The following is a 16524-nucleotide window of genomic DNA, read 5'->3' on the forward strand; positions in this document are numbered from 1 at the left end:
GTTTGGAGCTTGAGAGAACAAAAAGTAGCTCTGATTATTATTCTCATGTCGTTAGGTACCACTGAGTCAGTTCTAAGTCATAGTGACCAAACGCATAACAGAGCAATTCATGGCCAGGCCTGCACCGTCCCACGGTTGTTCTGTTGGTGTGCACTGCTGCAGCAGTCTGCGTCACTTCTTCTTGTCAGGAGGCTGCCTCTCTTCTGCTGCCCCTCCACTTAACAAGCATGTGGTCCTTTTCCAAGGACTGGTGTCTACTGTTACCATATCCAAAGAAGGAACTTCACCCTCTTTGCCTCCAAGGAGCACTCTGGTTGTACTTCTTCTAAGATCGATTTGTTTAGTTCTGTTGGCAGACCTTGATACTTCCAATATTCTTCACCAGCACCATAATTTAAATGTGTCAATTATTTCTGTTTTTCTTATTCAATATCCAATTTTCACAAACAACTGAGGTGACTACCCCCATTTGGTTGAGGTGCACCCTAGTCTTCAAAGTAACATCCTTGCTTTTCAGCACCTTATAGAAGGCTTGTGCAGCGGACATACCTACTGCGATGTTATTAATGTCTTCATAAACACAGTCTCCATAGCGTATAAGAGGCACACTATGAAATAATGTTAATATGAAGGTCAGTTTGAAAACAGTATTTGAATAACCAGATATAGTTTTAAAACTCACCAAGCTCTTTAAACTTGACACTTGCATCCATCAAAACATTTCGAATATTATGAACAGCCCAAGCATACAGCTTGCCAAAAGTGACCTCCAGCAGCATTCGGTTAAAAGGTGGAATCAGATCAACATCCTTTAAACAATCTGTAAGGGGTTCCCTTGGAAACAAAGATAAATAATTGCTACTTAGAACACTGTCACATTTTGAACTTTAATGGAACAACGTTTGCTGAGTTTTCCTCAGGAAAATATATGTTAATAACATTTACCCTATATTGATTCCTTCGGGAATAAGTCTTTGCCATCCACAAAACATCGCATATTGCACAGATGGAAGTAAGAAATTTTTGGTCGCCAGTTTTAAAATTGTATCTATCCCTTCCAGACGAACCTCCGCTCTCTCCAGCTGCAAAATAGCAACACATATTCCTAAGTGCTGAGTATTATCATATTAGCCACAGAAACACGCTCTCAACAAAGGGTACCTGTTTTAGCAAGCACTTCCTCATTTTTTCCACATCCACTGGTTCTTCTTTAAGAGCAAATTCAGCTATTGTACTAAGAAGGGAGGACTGTGGGTAGAGACCCTGGACATTCTGCTTCAGCCATTTGTACTTGTGGACGCCTGTCACTGTGCTCAGCAGGGGTTGCCATTTATCCTAACAAAGGAGAAGAACTTAAACACTGTTTACCTCAGTAAAACAGAAAGCATGCCAACAAGTCTTAAATGGCAAGATATTATATATTTACTGCCATGGCCAAATTATATTTCTATGTCACAAATGTGCATATTAATGAATGTATAGTAACCAACTACTAATCAAAAGGTTGACAGTTCAAACCCAACAGTGAATTCACAAGAGAAAGGTGTGGCAGTCTCCTTCCATAAGTACTTACAGCTTGGAAACCCAAGGGGCGCTGCTACTACGTACCACAAGGTGAGTCAGAATCAACTCCACAGCAATGTTTGTTTGATTCTGACGCCTCTGTACTTTGGATTTGCAATGTGTTAACTGGCACACAAGTTTAAATTATCAAGCTTACGGTAAATTATCATTCATAGCGGTAGACTGAGAGACTGGTACAGTTTCTAAAGCAAAAAATATAGTCAACAAAAGACTGGTGAATAATGATATAATAGACTCCTAAAAATAAAACATCTCTTCATATATGTGTCTGACCAGAAAACTCAAACTCAATGCCATTGAGTTGATTTTGACTCATAGCAACCCTGTAAAGACAGGGTAAAACTGGCCCTGTTGATTTCTGAGACTATTTCTTCAGAGGTATCGAAACTCTTAGCTTTCTCCCGAGGAGTGGGTGGTGCTTTCAAACTGCTGACCTTGTGGTTAGCAGCCCAATACATAACCACTATACCACCAGGGTTCCTCACGAGTCTGATCTCAGTACCATAAATTAAGGTTACTGAGCATCACTGGGGCATAGATACAGACACTTTCACTACATTCACGATCCTACAGAAGCTAAATGACAAAGCAACGAGCCTTGTAGATTATGTTGCTGTGTAATATGTTTATATACAAACAGTTTCAAAAATCCAAAAGATACTTTACCTTGGGCGATTTCATTGTAATGGGTCTTTTATCCATACTCAGAGGACTATGAGGCAAAATGCAAGCTTCTTCTAAATCACTCTCTTCATTTCCAATTTTTTCTTCATCACCAATAGATTCTGCTTTTTTAGGAACTATGTTTTAAAAGTCAATAGTTTAAAATTAATCTCAAGTATAATTTTAATTATGAAAATTTACCATTTGTATTACAGAATATTGCTATATCAAAATTACAATGTCAATTACAAAAGTAAAATACATCACAGAGTTTCACATGATCTGAAATCTAGCTGAGCTCGAGGGACAGAAAGACAGTAAGTTAGGAAGACTGCAACAGGGAAAAGCCAAAACTGCCGATTTTAGGATCTGTAAACATTGTCTTAAAGGGCTAGGTGGGCTGTGTGGGTTTTTGGCTTTTGCGCAAGTACTCAGTCTGCTAAAGTAGCATGAAAGTAGCCACGAACTACATTGGAAACAAATAGAAATGGCTGTGCTAAAAATAAAACAAAAAAACTTTATTGCAATTGAAATTTCAAATAATTTTTATATAACCACTCAAAAATGTAGAAGCTATTTCCAGCTCATGAACAGTACACAAAGGCTGTCAGGATCTGATTTGGACCATAAACCATACTTGGCCAATCTATCTTTCCCCATAGCTCTACCAACAAAATCAACCGTATATCTTTTTTCAATGTAATCCTCTTTAAATAGGAAAGTTTTATTGAATTTGAAAAGTGATAATACATATTTCTTGTACATTTTTGTCTCTTTCAAGGCTTCGAGTCAAGTTCTACTCGGAATATGTTGAAAGTATATGCAACATATAATACACCTGTGCAGAATACAGTTAGCTCAGCAGGCTTGAGTTTCTCAATGCTGCATATCACAAAGAAAGGCATCCCTATAAAACTAGTCTATGGTTAAAATAACCGCTAAGCCCCTGGTAAAAGTGTTTTTGTACGCTTTAAGTTCTTAGACCATGCTGCACCAATTTTAAGTTTATCAAACATTATGAGTCCTGGTGAATGCCTGAGTTTTTTGTTTACTGGTTTTTATTTTGGTAGGGGTAGGGGAGAGAAGAGCTACAGTCTGAGTTAGTTAGCTGAAGTTAGTCACATGGAGACTGCCTTCCTAGATGAATGATGCTCAGTAAAACCCAGGATAGCAAGGTGTTGGTAAATTTCCCAATATTGCTCATGGACTCTCACAATACAGATGATGGAAACCTAAGCCCCTATGTGACTCCAGATTTAGAGGATACCTGGAAGCCTGTGCTCTGGTTTCTCCTGGGCTTCTCCTATGCATCGTTAGCCCTTGTCAATTTAAATCGTGTCTATGACTGTAACAGCCCTCCTGTGTGCTCTGAGTCCTTATAGTAATTCAATGAGCCTACAGTTGGTCTTGGGACACCAACACAACATGGGTATATTAATTATTAATAGTTTATAACTTAAGTTCCATCATAATAAAAATATAAAAGCCCATAAAAAGAAACTTGAAGAGGCGGCAATGAGGGTTCAGAAGCCATGGGTGTGAAATAGCCAAGTGGTAAAGGGAGATTATTCTCTCTCAGAATTGAGACAGGCCTGTCTCCTAATCCTGCCTTCTGCTACGGGTTTCTGGCTCCCTGGGCTAAAGGGATCGCAGAGGTGCTCAGGCCATGTCTTTCTGATCCAGAGCATTTCTAGGATTTAGACAAAGTGTTGTGGCTTAAGACTTTGTACAGAAAAAATCCATTTCGTATGGGTTCTCGAACATGTTGGGGTTTCATGCCATTATTGTTCAAAATGACCATCAAAAAAACTCAATGATTAGCATTGTCTAAAAAGATGATCTGTGAATAATTCATATTTCTTAAGAGTATAATAAGAAATGTCTCAAGACAGGTTTAAAACCACCCAACGTGCAAATTGTTTGATGTATTCCTAACCAAGTATGGGCATTAATAAAAAACATTTTTCTTTCTCTACCCCTTGTAAGGTGTTTCCTTAAAACTATCAATAACTCTTTAAATTCCCTTCTAGAAAAACTCCCTGTGTATCAGAATACTCAGTACTAACAAGGAAAAAAATTAATTTTAAGATTAATTACTATAAAGATAAAATTATTACTCTCGGATCAATTAATAGACACTAAAAATGTCCTAATTTAGTAAAATTTGCAGTACAGATCATTTTCAGTAGCAACTTACTATGTATTAGAACATGAAACATTCTATTCCAAAATTTCATCATCTAATATCTTGAAAAATATCAAATTTTTATATTTGAAAATAAACACATATAACAAGTATATGACAATGCCACAAATTACAAATAGCAGTGAATGGCTTAATTCTGAAAACACAGACAACTACAAGGGAAATGGACAGTATTTTCCTAACTTTCATGAGCTTACCTCTTTTTTTCCTTCGTTCTCTAATTATCTTCTGAGCTATCCTCCTCCAACGGGGCAAAGAACTTAGCAGCTTAAACTTAGATATCACAGAAAGGTCATTACAAACTGCAGGCCTCAGTTCATTAAAAAGGAATCTCAAACGTTCAATGACAGGTGCACAGACCTCCTTGTATGAACGGCCCTGTTCTTGGTGTGTCTGCAGAATTAAATGAAAAGACAACTTAATAACGGATAGTTTAACAGTGTCTGCAAAACATGGAAAAAAGAAAATTAAAATCTATTTACCTTTATTAGTGAGCATTTCGCTTGGTAGACAACTCTACACACATCTACCACTGATTTAGGCAGTGTTCTGTGTTTTACTTGTTCAATGCTAAGTGTACCTGTGTGAACTAAAGATAATGCCACGTGACCTGTATGTAAAACACATTAAAAGAGAAAGAATAAATGCATAGCACATGTGAGTGAGAGACACTACATCACAGATAATATACATTGACACCTGACTGCATACCTAAATCCTCATGTTTTAAGAGGCAACAGAGCAGCAAGCGGCCAACTTCTTCCACGGGATGCTCAGGAGGAAAGGTGATCGGTGTGGTCAAGTGGCACTGCTTACAGTATCTTTCTACCTGACACAGAAAGTCCTGCAACAGAGAGCAAGAGGGCAGTTCAGAATCATCTTCATAGGCGCACAGTAGCCCTCGACATGCCACAGCTTCTGATGTACTTGTAATCAGCAATTTCTCATGCTTCCTAGAAAATGCATCAAAGTAGCCGTCTCAAAAGCAAGCTTGCAAGTGACAGCTGAAACCAGGTATGGAATAAGTTGACAAAAGACAAGTGGTGTTATATACATGCTAAGTCTGAAGGTTCACACAAGGACATGCAGTAGGGTGACTCAGTGCTGGATTCTGTCGGAAGTTAAAATATTTCTGTGACTGATCCTCAGAAGCAAGCTTACCTTAACAGTGTGGTCCTGCATGTTGTTGTCAGCGATGGCTTGCAGGAAGGCCTGGGTGTGGTCCCCCAGGGCCCATCGGTGGGCACAGAGTCGGGACTTTCTGGCAGGAGTGCCACCCGGGGAGCTGCAATGGTCCTCATCCTTCTCCTCATTGTAGCTGTAGTGGATCTGGCTTGTCTGCAGGCCTCCAGAGAAGATGGAGGACTGGAGCCACTCTGGACAACACAGGACAGAGAATGACTGCACTCATCACGTGTAAATATTAAAGAAAAAGATGCTGAATGAATACTCTGAAGAGATGAACAGCATCATTTACATGAGAGTTGTAGCAAATATAATTACCTCTGTTGACGTACATTAAGTGAAGTCAGGTAATACTTTCTGGTTATTAAAAATGCCTTAGGACTTTGAGGGCCAGAGTCAAGAGCACTACCTTGTTTTTCAGGCCTTATAAATATTCTATTTTTGACAGGGTGCACTCACCACTTTTTATCGCTCATTTTAGTAGCAAATATTTAAGTTCTCCTTCTCTGACAGATTTCTGCTTTACCTAACTTACAACTTTCATAGGTTTTGCTGTGCCTTCAGTCCAACACTGACTCTAACCTTGCATGAGGCTGTCCTGGTTTCATATACACCACGTGAGGATGGGGCCTCTGAATTCTAACAAGGAGGCTGGCACCCAGCACCATTTACATAACTATTCAGTAAATCTCTACTGAAATGACTGTATGCAATCAAATACTAAAGGTGGTAAGAAAATGTGAAGGAGAAAGATCAGAAGGCTTTAAAGGGTATGTAAAAATGATACCTGCGGACATGAAAACCCAGCAAAACTACAGAACAAGATACAAGCGAAGAGCGCATCCAGCAGAGGAGGGACACTTGGGGGATTACGAAGGGAAGTAGCATAAAGGCACGATACATCCACCCAGGGCGTGTGCAAAGTAAGGATAACAATACTAAGGGGTGGCTCATCAGAGATACGACGATCCAACAAATGCTGAAAGCAGGATAAATCAGGTCAGACAGGAACATGTACCCATCAGACTCAATGGGAATGCAAACTTCAACTGTTTGTAATAACTAATGGAAAATTCCCCCCAAATTAAGAAATCAATGTGAACCATGAGGTTTTTCTTAATGACTGTGTTATCAAAATACTTTCCTAAAACTCAAGCAATTAGACTGGGATGTCCCCAGATAATTTCAATTTGTGTCCTGTAAACTACCATTATTAATTTTCACAAGTCAAATCTAATCATGATTCTACACCCCAACCTTACCCGCACCTCTGCCCTTACTCCGTGTCCTCCCCTCCCTTCGCCGTCTCTACTTAAACACCTGGGGCCTCCCCTCATCGAATAAGCACAGTTTACGCAGTGGTGTCTCCAGGGAAAGGGCCAAGCCACCACTCAGTGGGTGCTCACTGTCCGCATCCTAACACTATTTCCTGAATTTGTCTCCTCAACCTCCCAACTAAATGAAGACAGTTCTCCTCACTGTGCCTCACATCTTTAAAGACGAGGATAGTTCTGCCGCAACTGGAGAAATCTGCAGGGAGCAGACACACACACTCAAGAGTCCGACCACTCTTACCTGCTCCATTCTGTACCTGACACAACACACGCACCATAATATACAGTTTGAAACCCTGCTCTACTCGACGACGCCCTCACACTCTGTGTTTCTACCCAGATGCGCCCACACCAGCTTGCAGGGAATCTCATTTCATTTCAAATCTCAGTCAATTCCTATGCTCCCTATGAAGCTGTTTTCTCCCAAGAACAATGTACCAATGTCTCTATGTGAACCTAAATCAAACTGTACCCTTATCTGCTGATATGGTCTCGATCCACCACACAGAGAGGAGCCTCAAGGCAGAAGCAGGCTTTAGCCATCGTTACACACCTAAAGCCTTGCCTGGAGGCCTGCACACAAACAACTGTTCAGCAGGTGCTTCTTAGATGAATAAAGGGCAGAAAAATGGAGAAACATACACAATCAACCCACTTTATGAGCCAGGGAAAAAATATAAATTACCTCAGGTGGTTATAAATATTGTCATATCTACAATATCTGTCTCCAAATCTGGCAGAAACCCAATTCTCAGTGTTTCTCCCCAAAAGAACAGAGAGCCCACATCATGTGCAATGTCTAAGTACTAGGTGACAAGATGGGCCCCCAGTAAACTCTCACATAGGAAGGTCATAGGACGCCAACGCACCAGGAAGCTCTCTCTCACCACGCACCATGATAATAAGATCGGTTTACTTTGTTACATCTTCTCATTCCAGCTGGGGAACACTTATTTTCTCTGACTCTTAATCAACTTACAGCTCAACCAAAATCTGCTCATCAGTTCACAGAAAATAAAAATGCTCTTACTGGCGCATTCGAGCTCAACAGGAGAGAGCGGTGTGCTCACTGCTAAATAGGATGCGTGTAACCCGAGAAGAAGGCCCAGATTCCTCTCTGTGTCTATAAGCGGTGAAGACAGACTTCCCAGGTCTGGGATGGTAACGATTTCTTGGTCAGGCTAGGGAAAACAAATTTCATTATCAGTTGATAAAATAGGGTTAAGAAACAAAAACCCAAGATATGACAAAATAATAATTTATAAATTGTCAAGGGTTCATGAGGGATGGGGGAGTGGGGAGAGAGACGGAAAAATGAGAAGCTGATAACAAGGGCTCAAATAGAAAGCAAACGTTTTGAGAATGATGATGGCAACAAATGTACAAATGTGCCTGACACAATGGAAGTATGTTTGGATTGTGATAAGAGTTGTACAAGCCACTGATAAAATGATATAAAAAAAGATTTCAGAAATTATAGGCCTTAATATTTTAACTTTAATTAAAATATGCTGAAATTCATTAGAAACTTAAAGAAACAAAACCAAGAAATGCAGTAATTTACATCCTTAAGCAAACCTTCTCATCAAGGAGAACAGATAGCCCCATCTATCTTCCAAGAAGTAGTTGGCAGATTTGAACCACAAACCTTGCGCTTGGTAGTCTAATTCTTACCAGAATGTCACCGGGCTCTTTTATTATCCATCCTTTAAGGCAAAGCCATCCTACCCACCAGACAGAAGCCAATCCTGCACACCACCTCACCTCCAAGTACTGGCCCACGCAGAATGCGTGCATTGATTCACGTGTGTCTTCAAACTGCAAAGCAGCTTCCAGAGCAACCACTGGGTCTTCTCCTGCAAACTGAGCTGGGAAAAGAAAAAAGTAATAATTACAAAGCAATATGGTTTCAACACAATTTGCCTAAATATTTTTATTACAAAAACAGCTCAACCACTATGCCGGAGAAGTGTTGCAGGGTCTTGTGCAGTGGTGGGATTCAGCCAGTTTGCACTAGTTAGGCAGAACCAACACCTAATTTTTTGTTGAGTCTGGCAAACCAGTTTTTAAATGGCACTTATAATCAGGGTTTTCTCTAAGCTGGGCAGCTGCCTTGGGGAAATCACAAGTTCACATTCTTGACTCTGTTTTCATTTCCATCTGTGTAAAAGTGCATTCTAACTCCCGTAGAAAGATTACTCTGTCCATATGCATAAAAATTTAGACAGAATTATGCTTACGTTTATTCATTTCATAAAACTGATTATACTTTTGATGGCATATACATTTTTATTCCCTTGCATTAAACAAGTATATACAAAGAGAAAAGGTGCCAAAGAATCAAAGGGTGACCCCCGTCAGTCATTTCAGTTTGTGTTGCACGCCAAATTCCCACAAGGTAATAATGAGGGCACTGGTGTGCCCAGATTGGTAAAATCAATAGGAAGCTACGACACTGTGAGCCAACAGACAGGTAAGGGTCCATACGATAAAAAACGTTGGTATGAACTTATTAAGTTGTAGCCAATCTCAAGATAGGAATAAATTACAATTTCTCAATTTTTGGAGCCATATTATTGGAATATTGATGAAGTACAAGTTCCATGGAAAATAGGTGAAGAGCAATTGTTCATATTTAACATTATTAATTATCAAATTTCTATTAAGATTTCATGGAAAATGTTCTTAAAATTTTCCATATTTATGCAATTCCTGAAAACTTACAATCTAATTTTGTATACCTCTTATTGTTATTATTTAAGTATGAAGTGTATGAAATAATAAATTACCTTTGAAACATCATTTTTTATACTTAAAACGGTCACTGGGGCAGTAAACCAGTTGTTAAATTACTGTATATACTCGAGTATAAGCCAACCCAAATTTCAGCCAAGGCACCTAATTTTGCCACAAAAACGGCATTTAAAATGTGCTGAAAAGACTCGGCTTATACACGAGTATACACAGTATTCGAATCCCTCCACTGGTCTTGTAGAACTGAGGCCAGGACTTCATCCTCAGTTCTGGAAGGAGCCTGTGCCCCAGGAAGTGTAGGCAGAAGGCCAATAGGTGTGGCACCCCTGAGGGCAGGCAGGGAGGCAGGAGTCAGTATAGGCTCCTTTGCTGCTGCCTAAAGAGGAGGCGGCACTGCCGGTTCAGAGCACAAACGCTTCTGCATCGTATGCAGAGCAGCTAACGGTTCACACCCTAGACCACTGCACTTTGAGGGAAGTCAGCAAGTCCAGGGCAGAGGAGAAGTCTGCCACAAAAGGGAGTCACTGGCCTAGAGGGTCCCCTCAGCGTGCCCTCGCCCTCTTAGGGAGGCTGCCCAGGAGTCAGCAGACATGATCTTCCCCAGCAGCAGCAGCCGCCTACCACAAGCAGCAGTCTCTAGTCCCGGCGCCCTCCACAGCCCCTCTGAGCCTCAGCACCAACAGCGGTAATAACAACAGTAACAGTAGCAGCAACTCGGGATGGGATCAGTTGAGTAAAATAAACTCACTGCTGTCAAGTCAATGGCAACGCACAGTGACCCTACAGGACAGGGAAAAACTGCCCTTGTGAGTTTCTGAGACTGTGACTCTTTACAGGAACAGAAAACCCTGAAAAGGAACTTTTCTATATGAAGACTGCCTTCCAACACCCCAGACCAGGGCCTAGTGAAGTTGTGTCAGCTGTAGGGAAAAACAGTTTACACAAAGGGAATTTTGGATAAAACCACAAACAAATGCAAAGGTTATGGTTTGTTGACTGCGACAGTCCTGCAGCAGCCCAGAAAGCTATGCCTGTCCTGAAGGGTAATGGAGTCGAAGCTCCAATGATAAAGCAACAGGAACAAGATCTTTCTTACCAACCTGTATGTTTCTAATTGATGAGAAAGAACACGAAAACATGTTCACACCATTCCGGTGAGTAATTTCTTCAAATGTACTGCATGCTTCCAGTGGTACAAGTAGCGGTGACAGAAAAATGTGACGCTGCTATTGGTCATTTTGATGGAAACTTCACTAAGACACCACCAGAAGTTTCTGCTCATATAGCTTTGTTGCATGTTTGTGGACCCAGAGCAGAAGAGGCAGAATCTGAACAAATACAGCGCCCTAGTATCATGCTAAGCCCCTCAATGAAGTACACCCTATTACTACAGCATACATCTGTAATCTGCAATTGTAATCTGTACATCTCTGGCCCAGCAATTGAGTCATGTGCCGCGAGGCAGCACCACAACATTCATGCCTACATCATCAGCTATGCAAGGCTCCTACTTGCCGCAGCATGCACACATAGACACACCAGCTGTCCCTGCTGAGGAGGCAAGTGGTCAGCAGCAGGTGGCTACAGAGATGACTAATGACCATTATACATATATCTTTCAACCCAATATGTAATTGTGGGATATGCAGAAAGCATTCTTACATGAAAAAAAGTGTGAAGATGGAATGATCAAGGATTTTCTTAATCAATTGTGTTTTACGAAATGGACAGCTTTTCATTATTTATAATGAAATCAACTAAAACTCCCCGTGCGCTAAGTTTTATAAGGTGCATGAAACCCTTAGATTCAGCTAGTAGCTATTCCCCTTAACAGGTTTTGTCTTAGTAAAGAACAACCAAAAGCTGACAGTGCCCAGTTATCAAAAGATATAGCATCTGGGGTCTTAAAGGCTTGAAGGTAAACAAGCGGCCATCTAGCTCAGAAGAAATCAAGCCCAAGTGGAAGAAGCACACCAGCTTATGCGATCAGAAAGTGTAAAAGGGATCAGGTATCAGGCATCATCAGAACAAAAAGTCTTATCATTGTGAATGAGGAGGAGTGTAGACTGGGGCCCCAAAGCCCATCTGTAGAAAACTGGACATCCCCTTATGGAAGGGTCGCGGGGAGGAAATGAGCCAGTCAGGGTACAATGTAGCAACGAAGAAACATTCAGCTTTCCTCTAGTTCCTAAATGCTTCCTTCCCACCCACTATAATGATCCCAATTCTACCTTACAAATCTGGCTAGACCAGAGGATGTACACTGGTACAAATAGGAACTGGAAACACAGGGAATCCAGGACAGATGATCCCTCAGGACCAGTGGTGTGAGTGGCGATACCGGGAGGGTAGAGGGAGGGTGGGGTTGAAAGGGGGAACCTATTACAGGGATCTACATATAAACTTCTCCCTGGGGGACGGACAACAGAAAAGTGGGTGAAGGGAGACATAGGACAGTGTAAGAGAGGACAAAATAATAATGATTTATAAATTATCAAGGGTTCATGAAGGAGGAGGGAGCAGGGAGGGAGGGGGAAAATGAGGAACTGATGCCAAGGGCTCAAGTAGAAAGCATATGTTCTGAGAATAATGATGGCAACATAGGTACAAATGTGCTCGATACAATGGATGGATGTATGGATTGTGATAGGCGTTGTATGAGCCCCCAATAAAATGATTTTTAAAAGATTTTTATCAAATGTTATGATACCAAAAAGAACTTCAATTTTCTGTGCAGGCACAAAGACAATGAAATCATCCAAATATATAACAAGATTTTTATGGGCTTGTTAATATTGGTTTATTTTGAAATGGATTTTTTTATGTAATCTAACTTCACCAATGCTGTTTTGTGTTGGCAGTGTGAGAATTATTGTAATTCAGTATTGCCAGCAGTGTCTTTTTCCTTAGCTGTCCATGTTTTTTCTTTCAACATAGGGTGAAATGTGTTACCCTTGTCTATGAATTGCAATTCGCCTTAAATCTTTTGATGCTCCAGCTACTTCAGTACACTTAGTTCAACTAGCCACACAGAATGCTTTGACCAAATGAGCTGGCCTATTATGCTTGGTAGAACAGCCGTATAGTACTTTTAACAGGTAGTCAATAAAAGTTGCCACTATTTCAGCCCCCTTTTTTTTTAAGGCTGATTAACACAAAACAAAGGGCCACCTTGATATGATGGCCTTTCACCCCTCTAGAGCCAACTAAGAACTACTTGTATCAACAAAAAGTCTAAACAATAAAAACTTCTTCAAATACACCTAAAATACAGTCACCAAAGTCACAGACATACTAAAATGTGCAGGAAGGTATGCAGTATTAAAGAGAGCATTTATAAAACAAATGCTTAAAGTGACACGTGCAGAGGAAAAAACAGGGTCTTACCAAGAATGCTATTTCCTGTTAATGACTGAGTCTGAAAATCCTTGATGTCATAAACTTTCCCACTGATGACTGTCCAGAAGCCTCCATCTTTATTGTGGTTTTCCAAATCAGCCTTGCGGATTAGGGTCACCTCTTCATTATTTTTACAATTCTGACCTGTAAAAAATGACTCTGTACAGACAGAAAACAACATCAATCAGTAAAAACACAGCTTTACATAGAATAAGCAAGAAGAAAACTAAACTATATGAAAGTACTACAAGAAGAAATAAATCCACAATCGCGGTGAAAGACTGGCATCTTTGCATAACAAACCACATTTCAAGCCAAAGTGACAAATTAATAAAGAATAAACCCACTTGAACAGCATAAATGCCTATTTTGATGCTACGTCAGAAACACAAATTTCAGTGTGAAGAAATCGGAACTGTCTTTTCTAGGAGCAGGCTCTGGGGGAACAATAGCTGGAGGGGCACTGAAGGCATCTGAAGGTGGCAACCAAACAGTTCTTGATCTGGGTCGCGTGGTCCATGCATGTGCTAATTCACGGGGCTATCCAACTATACCGGACTAAAACTCACTGTCACTGATTCCTACTCAGAGTGATCCGAGGAAACCAGGTGGAGCTGCTCCTCTGTGCTTCCTTGTGGGAGAAGAAAGCCTTGTCTTTCTCCCAGGAAGCGTTCAAGCTGCACGTCTTGCAGGGAACAGCCTACTGCATGACCACTGTGCCACCAGCGCGCCCTTACAACTGAAGGCTACTCTATTCTGTGTGGCAAGAATACAAAATGTGCTTGTTTGCAGTAGAAAGAAGTTGTAGTGTTTGGCAGACAGTAGATTATGAGGTATACATGTACAAAAAGACAGCAAACACGGCAAAATATTAAAGAAGCACAGAACCCTCGTGAAAGATATATGAATGGACTTTGCACCCCCGAGACTTCTCTGAAGGTTTGAATTTTTTTTTCAAGAGAGTTGGTATCCCATTTGACAAGGCGCTGCTGCTGCCAAAGAAAGCAAACATTCACAAAGATGGCTCAGATCATGACGGCAAAGTCTGCCAATCGTACAAACATTTTTCTAAGAAAAGAAAATTCTCCAGCTCACTCATAGACAATATCACAATATTTGGTACTTAAGCCTGATTATGGATTGCTTTCATATTAAACGCAAATAGTTTCTTCCATAACTGACTCATATTCATCACTTAGTTTCTTCCCTGGCTAATATTTTAAGATAATTAAAATTGTAAACAAATTAAAAAGAATTGCATGAAAACTGGCCTCTTCCTGATACATAACTTTTTTTTGAGTAGGGGAATAGTAATTATCAATAACTTGTGGGGCAATAAAAGTAAAAAACAAGCAAATCTTACTTATATAATAAACAATAAACCAAAATCTCCAAGACATATTATTATAACCAATATACTAAGAAAGTTTTATTTCAGAAATGGTCAGTCTATTTAACAGGAAAAAAAATAATTTTCAGATAAATTTAAAAGACTTTAAGCTAATCGAGATTCAGAAAATATTTGATAAAAATATTCATTCACAATTCAAACACTGAAGCAAGGCCGAGGTAAAAAGTGGGTTCAGAAGAGACTCTGGAACTTTGTCTTGAATATAAGAACAGCTAAAGCAAATGGAAGAAACGATGAAGTAAGGGCAGAACAGAAAATTTCAAAGGGCAGTTTAAGGAGACAAAGTTCAGTATTATAATGAAATGTGCAAAGATCTGCGTGAGGTCAATGGTAGGAAAATAGGGCCTTGTGAAAGAAACAAAGCTGGAGATCACATGATAGAATTCGTAAGACCAATCAAAAGGGAGAGAGGATTAGCATTTCTCAAGCTTAGAGAAATAAAGAAAAAAAATCAAGTTCAAGTTGCAATCTTATGGGAACATTTTGAGTAATAAAAAGCAACAAATGAAGATGGGAAGAAAACAGAGTCTTTGTACCAAAGAGAAATGATCAACATATAGGATCAGGAATCAATACTACTCAATGGCATATAAAAACTACAGCTATATGAATGGATTTAGGGTTTACACTTAATTCAAGCCCAATCTAAGAATAATTATTTTTTACAACATGGTCCTATTCAATGCTTGCTCTCATAAAAAGATCACTGGAGATATGGGTGCTAGAGTAAAGTGTGGTAAAGAAACTGATACTACACCTGGTTATCAGAAAGAATAGCATCTGGGGTCTTAAAGGCTAATGAGGAGTCAAGAGTCCACATGGAAGAAGGCAGGGATTATAACTAATCAAATCCAAACCCAAAGGACGGAACAGTCTCCGAGTTTAAATTCTCAACAGCCAGCGTGCAGAGGCGATGGCTACAGGTAACTGCGGAAGCCCCAAATCCACTTGCAGGGCTCCACACTCGCAGTAAACCTCCAGTGGACCCTCAGACCATAAGTCCGGGATTTGAAAAGCCTTGTTATCAGAGAACATGTTAAAAGCAATTATGGCAGAGGTAGTTAGGTTAAAATGCAATATTATATCATTTTATCTACATTTTGAAGTTGTTTCAGTTTTAAGGTTTTCTGCTTTTTTCATTAAAATTTTTCTTGGTTTTGTTTTGTCATTGAAGTTGGGTTTTTGCTTGTTTATTTATTTTTTGGTATGATTTTTGTATAAGACATGCAGGTTAGGTTAATCTATATAGAAACAACAACTGGGTTCATAATTACATAGGGACATGGCAGGGGAAGTCGGGGAATAGAGGACCTACCAACCTGAGTATGAGAAAAAAATGCTCTGAAATTGACTGCCATAATGATTATTATGTAACTCTTCTTAATGTGACTGAACAATTAAAGTGTATAATTTGGGAACTATATGCTAATAAAACTATTTTTAAAAGAATAAATTGTATTTAAGGAAGAAGTCAAACCCAAACTGAAGCCATTATCTAAAATGAAGGCTCCAGGAATTGATGAAATAGCTAATGATATTCAACAAACTAATGAGGCACGAGAAGCACTCACTCATCTATGCCACACATGTGGAAGACAGCTACCTGGCCAACTAACTGAAAGAAACCCATATTTATACCAAAGAAAAGTGAGCCAACGGAATTCTGATATTAGCAAGCAATATCATTATATCATATGCAAGTAAAATTTTGCTGAAGATCATTCAAAAACAGTTGCAGTAATGCATCAATAAAGGAGTTGCCAGCAATTCAAGCTGAATTCACAAGACAACATGGAATGCGGAACATGATTGCTAGTGTCACATGGAACTTGGGTGAAAACAGAGAGTACCAGAAAGATGTTTACTTGCGCTTTATTGGCTATGTAAAGACATTTGACTGTGGGGATCACAGCAAACCATGGATAACACTGCGAAGAGTGGGGATTGCAGAACACTTCACTGTGCTCGTGTGGAACCTACGTACACAT

The 16524-nt window shown here is 39.9% G+C and overlaps 1 protein-coding gene and 1 pseudogene across 4 annotated transcripts in view; one reads left to right on the top strand and one right to left on the bottom strand.

Annotated features, from left to right (window-relative positions):
- Window positions 1-16524, bottom strand: part of HERC2 (HECT and RLD domain containing E3 ubiquitin protein ligase 2) — a 244592-nt gene that overhangs the window by 137814 nt on the left and 90254 nt on the right. For all 4 annotated transcript variants that reach the window (XM_075535640.1, XM_075535641.1, XM_075535637.1 and 1 more), the window contains exons 25-35: window positions 13114-13284; window positions 8737-8840; window positions 8003-8153; window positions 5615-5829; window positions 5165-5297; window positions 4936-5063; window positions 4651-4846; window positions 2251-2384; window positions 1162-1335; window positions 946-1082; window positions 683-834 (exon numbers count right to left, since the gene is read on the bottom strand). In XM_075535640.1, the coding sequence (XP_075391755.1) occupies window positions 683-834; window positions 946-1082; window positions 1162-1335; window positions 2251-2384; window positions 4651-4846; window positions 4936-5063; window positions 5165-5297; window positions 5615-5829; window positions 8003-8153; window positions 8737-8840; window positions 13114-13284 (1695 nt within the window). The remainder of the gene's footprint in view (window positions 1-682; window positions 835-945; window positions 1083-1161; window positions 1336-2250; window positions 2385-4650; window positions 4847-4935; window positions 5064-5164; window positions 5298-5614; window positions 5830-8002; window positions 8154-8736; window positions 8841-13113; window positions 13285-16524) is intronic.
- LOC142430979 (RNA-binding motif, single-stranded-interacting protein 1-like) lies at window positions 9247-11281 on the top strand (annotated as a pseudogene).

The sequence above is a fragment of the Tenrec ecaudatus genome, chromosome 17 (genome assembly GCF_050624435.1).
Source record: "Tenrec ecaudatus isolate mTenEca1 chromosome 17, mTenEca1.hap1, whole genome shotgun sequence".
Lineage (NCBI taxonomy): Eukaryota > Metazoa > Chordata > Mammalia > Afrosoricida > Tenrecidae > Tenrec > Tenrec ecaudatus.